This window comes from Pyxicephalus adspersus, chromosome 12 (assembly GCF_032062135.1).
Source record: "Pyxicephalus adspersus chromosome 12, UCB_Pads_2.0, whole genome shotgun sequence".
NCBI classification, from domain to species: Eukaryota; Metazoa; Chordata; class Amphibia; order Anura; family Pyxicephalidae; genus Pyxicephalus; species Pyxicephalus adspersus.
Window position 1 is genome coordinate 29328830 of NC_092869.1, and position 8739 is coordinate 29337568.

Here is an 8739-nt window from a genome sequence, read left to right on the forward strand (position 1 = left end):
CATATACATTGCCAAATGATATTATTATTATTATTATTATTATACAGTATTTATATAGCGCCATCATATTACGCAGCGCTGTACAGAGTCCATAGTTACGGTATGTCACTAACTGTCCCTCAAAGGAGCTCACAATCTAATGTCCCTACTATAGTCATATGTTATTAATGTAGTCTAGGGTCAATTGTTAGGAAGAAGCCAATGAACCTAACCGCATGTTTTTGGGATGTGGGAGGAAACCGGAGTACCCGGAGGAAACCCACGCAGACACGGGGAGAACCTGCAAACTCCATGCAGATAGTGTCCTGGCTGGGATTCGAACCTAGGACCTAGCGCTGCAAAGGCCAGAGTGCTAACCCCTGAGCCACCGTGCTGCCCATGATAGAAACAGATTTATTATTATTTAGCCAATTGTTGACATGTTTAAATAACTTTTAGCAAGTAGTTTGTATTTCGAAAACACAGAAGATTTAATGAAGGTGGCCACAATTAGAATCAACGCCAACTTCTCACAACCTCATACATTTAAAGCCCAGCTAAACGCAAAAGTAAACAGGACAGACTCTCAAAGTGTTAATTAATGTAAAATCCAACAACCTTTTAAAAAAAGTCCAAGCCATTTTGTTGATTGGGGTTGCTAAATGCTCACCACCTACTTCCTGTGAACTACAGGTTTTACCTGATACCTGTTTTTTCCTGATGCAGACGCATGGTTTCTACCCTAATGCAGTGATGGCTGGGAATGCGCACAGCTGCTGAATTCATAAAGGAGAGAACATGAATTACAGTGCAGTATACAGCATATTTGGCCCATAAAATAAGTATCCTGTCCACCGGTTTACCTCTATATGCTGTCTGTCAATGACTTAACTGCATTGCTATTACAATTTGTCTTGTTCACTTTTACTTTTAGTTGGTCTCTAGTGTTATCCAGTGTTGGCCAGTCTTAAAATAACTCTCAATACAGAAAAAAAGAAAAGGCTGACAACCAAGTACGTTTTTCTTTTCCAGTTTAATAAATTTAAACAGCATTAAAGCAGATAGTTTATAACCATGTAAAATGTGTTATATAATTTACAAAATTTATAAAATACAAGTGATTATAGTATACATGAAAGCCATAGTACAAAGCGTATGGAAACCAATACTATCCATGCATAATGTTTGATGAAAGTGACCCTGCCTTTAAGCTCCAAGTGCATCTGTGAAACACTCAACCACCAAGTTTGTCAAGTTTGTATCACCAGAATAAAAAAAACAATCTTTAAGTGAAAATGAGGAGTCGTTAGAAAGCTGCAAACACAAATGTGTAAATACTTCTGTCAAACAGAACAAGGTGCCAATTTAGATGGAATGTTAAGATAGCATACTAGAACTGAAGAACAAAAATAAGATTTATGAATAATCTGGAAAGAGTAATCAATTTGATGGATGCTGGGGGCCTTTTGTCAAGACTTGTCAAAATGGTACTTAGGAAAGTTCTCAGAGTTTGCTTAAAAGTCGACTAATGGTTTCAGGGTCTGCACCAGGTCTCAGAATTTAGGCAGTACAAGAAGAGAAAAGTTTTTTTTTTAGAAGTCCACATAAGTTACTGTAAACTTTAAATATTTGCACAAATGGTACAGCTTTATTTACAGAGACAACAAGGGTCAGGGACAGTAGGAAAACATTTGATGTTTCAAACTGTTGTCATTAACTTTAGTGACCCAGATCGAAAGCGAAGAATCTTCTTCTTCAGGTTGTGAGAGGCTTTAATTTTGACAAAAGCTTTGGCTGTTGTTTGAAGAGCAGCAGCTGTGGGCGTTTGCATGGGAAGGGTATGAACGAACTGCGACCAGATAAGTCCACCACTTTCATCAGTGTCACTTGACGTTGTGCTTTCTCCAACAAATTCAACCTCGCTCAAACTAGATTCGCTATCTCCAAAACAGTTTGTTGTATAGTTGCTCTGTTCATCTTCACTGGTGTCTACAACAGTGGAATGAAACAGAGACTCACATTCTGCAGAATACTCAGAGTCACTTGCAATGTAAGCGTATGGGCTGGCATAGGGCAGAGGCACCTGCGAGTAAAGTCCAACCATTTCCCTTTGGTGTCGCCGCCTTGCCCTCCGCAACGCCTCCTCATAGGAGATTTCAGCTGATGACTTCCACCTACGGTAATCACCCCTCTTGTGCCTTGGTTTGGCCAATACTACATCCTTTGCATGTCCATGAGGTTTACTAGCAGGTTTGCTAGCTCCGGCATTTTTACCCACAATACCACTTTCTACAACCTTCTTCGTTCTTGGAGAGATCTTTCTTGCTTTTTTATTTGTATCCAAGTCATCAGGAAAACGACATTTTTTAGTTACGACCTTGCTTTTTTCTTTCAATGTCTGAGAGCCATTCTCTATAACATGTTGAACATTGGATCTGTGTTTTAACGTTGAGCTCTTTACAATCTTCACATTTTTGGTTGACTTATGAAGTTTAACGCCCTGTTGTTGGGCTGGTATATAATGTGCATTTACCAAAAGTCCTTCATCCAGGCTCTGAGAAGAAGACCCTTCACTCTTGAAGTCAAGTGATGGCCTCTCATCATGAGACGATGTATGATAAATGTTAATGGTGTTTTTGGGTGAAATCCTTTTTGGTGGTTGTACAATTTTAACTTCCTGAGGAAGTTGGGAAACTTTATGTGCTCCCTTGGGAGACTCGTTACAAAGAGGACTGTTCATATTGGAAAAATGATTGGCACCTGGGCTGGGGTTTACATGCAGTTCCTTTTGAATGTTTGATGTGCCAACCCCAGGGCCCCGTCCAATATTTTGAGGGACAGACTTCGCAATGTTCCGTGAGTTGTTTTGGCTTTGTAGTTCATTAATGTTACTTGGCTGGTAGCTGGAGGTCAATGGCACTTTTTTACCCTCCGGCTGCTCGATTTGAGTCTCTTTCAAACACTGTTTTAGAGCAGGGTAAGTGCCATTATCCACAGAGGTTATTCCAGAGGAATGTAAACACTGCTGTTTTAAATTCTTCATGTTAGTGGTGCTATTATGAGTGATGCCACCAGTCTGTTTGACACACATACTCCCATGTCGTAAAATGCCTTTTGCTGGGTCCACATTTACACTTGTTCGAGGTTTGTTAGTCCTTACAGGGTGTGCTTTTTTCTGTATGACACTTAAAATATACCCATCCAATTTTTTACTGGAAGAAAAAGGAACAGAGCAGGGACTACTCTGTTGCAACAAAGAGTCTTCGGGTTTGAATGTGTCAAGTTCAGGCACTAAGCAGTCATTCATATTGGCTCCCACTTCCTCCTCCTCCTCCACCTTCATATTGCCCATCATCGACAACAAAAACATAGGGCTTTGCACAGCCACTGCATGAAGAGGGCTTGGGTATCGGTAGACATCATTTCCATTTTTGGAGACCAGATCACACTGGTACTTTGGATGAACATCAGCTACAACTTCCGCGGTATTAGAATGAGGTGCAGAGAAAGAGCGTCTTACGGTGCCTGTACTTTCACACTGGCCTTCTCTGTAATCCAACCATTCAAAGAAGTCATCTAAAAAAATTATCAGACAAAAAGGATTAATATGAGGAAGTACGGACATTTTGGAATAAGCAAGATGTGTAAAGTTAGTAACAGTTCAGTCCAAAAGTTACAGTTCATACAATATACACCATTATCTGTTTAATGACCCGTTTTGCCTTGTTATATTCACTCTGTACATATAGTCTTTTTCCTAAATGTTTAAGCTTTATGAACTGGCAAGCTGAAACCGGACAGTAACCAATGGAGCTTAAATGTACCCAGTATGATCTGATCTTTAACACACAGCTTTATATTTGTGCTTAAATTAAGTAGTTTGGGAAACCCTTTTACTAGACTACCAGGGGGTGACCTCTTTGAAACCAAGAGTGTTCAATTGTCCAAGTTAAAAACAAATTTATTCTGGGAAGCAATATTGGTTTACAATGTTTTTGTCTTGCTAATAGCTTTGATTGTCAACAGTTGCAGAAAAAGCAAATGCAACATTTTCATAGATCAACAGTTTTTTCCAAATACACCAGCAAATTTGTGCTCATATCAAATATTTTGCACCATAACAAAAAACACACAAAAACATCTTCAAAACTCAATCCATATAATTCATCTCTTGGTAGCTACCAGAAGTTGAATATCTTACCAGCTTGACTCTGGAGCTATGGGAAGCTAGCGGATGTTCTTGTTCAAAAAGTAAAGAAAAAACAATATTGAAAAATAACCCTACCTGCTGATCTTGGCTGACCATCTGTAAGATTTATTGATGCTTCTAGAGGGCTGCAAAAGCAGGTGCTGGACTGACAGCTGGATAAACACTCGCTGAACACAGAGTTGGAGGAATTGGAAAGAGATCCTGATGTCCCATCACTCAGCTCGTAAAATCCTAAAAATAAAATACATTCTTAGACAACAAATCCATTGCAGATGTACAAATGCACAGAACAAAAGAATACATTAAAAGTGCTTCATTATCAGACATTCAAAGTGTAAAAAGATTCCACATCATATCTAAGTCAATAGATAACAACTAATTGCCTTTTGTTTAAAATTTACAACAGTTCTAGCAAACTAGAAAAGTCTAAGAATGTTTAGAGTTTTGTTTGAGTTGTTAATCTCCTCCTTGTCAGCATACAAGGCACTAGTTAATATAAACTGAACCAGTCCACAGTCCTACCTATAAACATCCTGGAATGAACTATACCATCATTTCTATTAGGTCTGTGCAGCTGCCAGAAAAAAAATTCAAGTTCCAAGGACCTTTGTGGCAACATATTGGCACTGTGGCACCATCAAGCAATGGCATTTGGCCCTGGTGACTCCTACAACTGGTGTTCATTCCAGAGAAGCCCCGTTTCCGGAGTCATGAAAATCATTCCCATCAAAAAGCCAATCTCATTAGTTCTAACGCTACCAATTTCCAATAATAATGCATCCAGACACCAAGTGAAATCAAAACCTAATATGGGTGTCTGAACATCAAGTAAAACCTTAAATTTGAGGTTTTTCTGCAAACATAAAACTTTCCAAGGAAAGTAAACCCTAGAACCAAGGCAGTGCCAGCCACCCGGATAACAAAGGTACCACTGCCAAGTTTCCATCCATGGAGGTGGTAGGCATACAAACTTTGTCAGCAGAATCAACACACCATTGACATAATTACCTCTTTCTGCAGAACATTTTCTTAACTGGTCCAAACCTGGTTTTGAACTCAAACTCATACAGGAGATGTATACAGTATTTCTTTTGATGACCGGAAATACAATGCATAACCATCCAAGAAAAAAAACTGGCTGTTTGCTTTGGTCTGCTACAAGGAGCAACCTACTGTGGATAAATCCAAGCTAAAATTCTGTATTATTCATATTCACCAAGAGATTGGCCAAGGCAGGGAAAAACCTCCTAGATGGATTTCTCTCAGGACACAATAAATTGCATGCACATTTTAGGTGATACATTAATCTCACTAAAGTCCGAGGTCATCATAAATGGTCAACTTTAGTCAACAAAGCAAAATGCAAATGCAGATACACACACAAGTAATCATTTCTGTGCGTCCCTATTGCTCTTAACTTAAGGTAAAACAACATGTCACACAACTGAACAACCATCTTAAGGCTTGATTTCGAACCAACTTAAAGGCAGAAAAAAACAAATTTGCAGACAAAGGATTCTTAAGGAATTTCCTTTAGAAACGCAGATTTCCACGCAAGAGTATCAGCTTACCTGAACTGGGCCGGCTGTCCGTTTCAAGATGTTCCTCAGCCGTCTTCTCAACATCGATCTTCAGGTCATTAATCTGCTTGTCCAGTTCATGCAGCTGACTTAACAGACCGGCATCCCGCTTTCGTAAACAGTTCTAGAAGAGAATGTATTTATTAGGATTTGCTTGAGACAATTTCAAAATACATTCGTACATATAAAAGAAAATATAAACATATAGCTAATAAAAAAATATAAACATTTAACAACTAATAAAAAAAAACATAAAAATATAGAATTGCTCAAATAATACTTATAAACAAAATAACTGAATACATAAAATATAAAGCAATGAAACCTTTTGTGACTGTATTGTGTTATTGCTGTTTATGGTTTTTCAACACAACTATATGCAAGATATATTTTATTGAGCTATAGGACATAGTGGCTGCTTATAAAATCAATTACATGTAAAAAGAGAAGGATTTTTAAATATAAAAATGTACTTTTATTTGACAGGTATTAAATTTTATCATGATATAGATTGTATTTGGAAAATTAGTTTTATATGATCTATAGGTCATATCTAAAGTACAGCTCTGCATAATATGTTGGCGCTATATAAATCCTGTATTATAATAATAACATTATTATCTAAATACAACAAAGCAAACTACAATGCAGCATATACCCGGTTAATGTGCAAACATCAGCTACGGTTACTTCTAGCTTGTTCTAAATATGGATTATTTTAATAAATGCTATCTAAGAAACAAAGCATGTTGTAGGATAATCTCATTTTTAACCGTATCGGAAATGTCTTGTTGGGGGAGGGTGACGCACCATAGATTGTACCTGGTGACAGGTCAATCAATAGCTATGTGCTCTAGACGGAGAAGTTAATTGGTTGGCAAGTATGGGGTAGTCCTTTGTATTGGCTATGAGCTCGGCTGACATAGAAGCCTATTGAAAATAAAGTGAGTTGCCTAGGGCTTGAAGGATGTTCTCAGTGAAGAGATCAGAGGAGCCCAGCTTCTACAATGCCCCAATGGCCTCCTCTAGTGGCCACAAATTATTCACCATTTGGTTCCAAAGGACTTAGTTCTATTTTTTTTTTTTTTTTTTTTGCCTAAATATCTTCAAATCCATTATTTAAATTTTTCAATGAAATTTTCAAAAAGTCTTCCATTGTGTGACATTTTTTTTTTTTTTTTTAAGTCCATCTGCAGGCATTACGCCTTTGGCTACAAATCCCCAAACGGTCATATTACAGAAAGGGAAGCTGGCCAGGGTGAGCAGCTCTCAGGGTAGGACTGCTGGGCGTCAGGCTAACCTCTGGATTACATGGGGGACAACTGAAAGGATCAGCTGGGGATAGAGGGTCATTGAGAAGCCTGGCCTCAGCAATGAGACCAATACGTGTAACAGCACAAGGCTCTTTGTTTCACTTGAAATACCTGCAGTTAAGACCCCAAGTACACTAGTAGACCCCCGAATGAATAAATTACAGTTAATGCTCAACTGTCCTTTAGCCCCCTTCCCCCATCAGCTGCCAGAATACAATCCTATACTATTATACTATACATAAAAAAGTCAAAAACAGCTCACCTGGTTCAAATACCTAACAAAAACACTTTAGCTGAAAAACCATCACCGATGGTAAATATACCAAAACCATTCTTTTAGGAGTACATGCAATCACCAAAGATCAAAAATTCCAATAAAAAAATCCAGTTGGTACTACAGTCAGATCCTTGTCACGTATTGCTAAGAAATACGAAATCACTCAAAAAACTCAAAAATAAGCATCGTCTTTGTACCCCATTCCAGCCTACAGAATGGATTTTTTAGAAATAATATCTGCCATAAGCCGGGGCTGCAGACTATAGAAGGCAGATCACTATGACCTCCTATGTCCCATAGATATCAATGTGATGCAAACAAAGCGATCGCTACATTTCAGACTTAAAATCGCACGTGTATTGTATCCTGACAATTATTATCAAGCAGGATTAATATAGCACTGACATATTATGTAGCGCTGTACATTAAAAATGCACTTTAACATATACACAACTTGGAGACAACTACAGCATGGAATTGTGACTTTATAAAGGTTCCGCATTAATAAGATCAGATCTGAATTAAGAAATGACTATAATGCTGGGTTGTCTCTGATAACCAGCAGCAAGCTGCCCCTTGAAATGATCTGAATTTGTTGTAGATGAATAGGAAGCTATGGAAAGTCCTACTATCTCCATCTGGGTGACTACATACCAATTGTTTTTTGAGCAGCAGAATATTTTCCTCCAGGAATCGTTCCTCCAGGCTCCTGGGGTTGTCACCTTTCCCTGCAGAGTCAGTACAAGGGCTGAGGGCTGCTTTCACCAGGATCTCCTGCCGGTGCCGCAGATATGCCAGCTCCCCCAGCCCGGCCAATGTGGCTTCCAGGCGCTCCCGGGTCCGGTGGCGTTCAGAGTCCTCCGCCTTGTCCTTGCGCCGGGGAGAAGTCTCCTGTGCGGGCTCCGATGAGGATAGGAGCGGCTTCATCCTAACTACAACATTCGCTGCTCCGTGCGATCCCCAAAATGTGCCTCCAACATGGACCAAACACTAACAAGGTCTCCAAACTCCCAACAGTGGCGGTCAGCGCCGGGTCTGCAGCATAATCACAGATTTACACAGGGGATCTCCAGCCCCGAAATGCCCCTGACTGCCCCGATCTGCCCCTGACAGCCCTGCAGGGCTCTCACCTTCTCCGACTAACTATCACTGTGCAGCCCGGAGACCAAGTCCAGCTAAGTAATCCCAGCTGTGACGTCACAAGACCCCGCCCACCATCCAGACCTCAGGCTGCCAAAGATGTGCTGGAGGCAGAGGAGAAAATGTCATTTGTAGGGATCAGAGGAAAGATACGATGTAATCAGGTGTGAATGCAGAACACAGCGAAGGATTCCACTTTATTTCTAGGAAAAATGTTCATTTTTTATTTTTGTTTTATTA

General features: G+C 39.5%; 1 protein-coding gene across 1 annotated transcript; it reads right to left on the reverse strand.

Annotated features, from left to right (window-relative positions):
* Positions 1 to 993: 993 nt before the first annotated feature.
* Positions 994 to 8490, reverse strand: DACT1 (dishevelled binding antagonist of beta catenin 1). The gene is made up of 4 exons (XM_072428194.1): positions 8014 to 8490; positions 5761 to 5893; positions 4265 to 4420; positions 994 to 3555 (listed from the first exon to the last, which is right to left on the reverse strand). Exons 1-4 carry the CDS (start codon positions 8284 to 8286, stop codon positions 1679 to 1681), a joined length of 2439 nt encoding a protein of 812 aa, XP_072284295.1. The 5' UTR covers positions 8287 to 8490; the 3' UTR covers positions 994 to 1678.
* Positions 8491 to 8739: the final 249 nt, after the last annotated feature.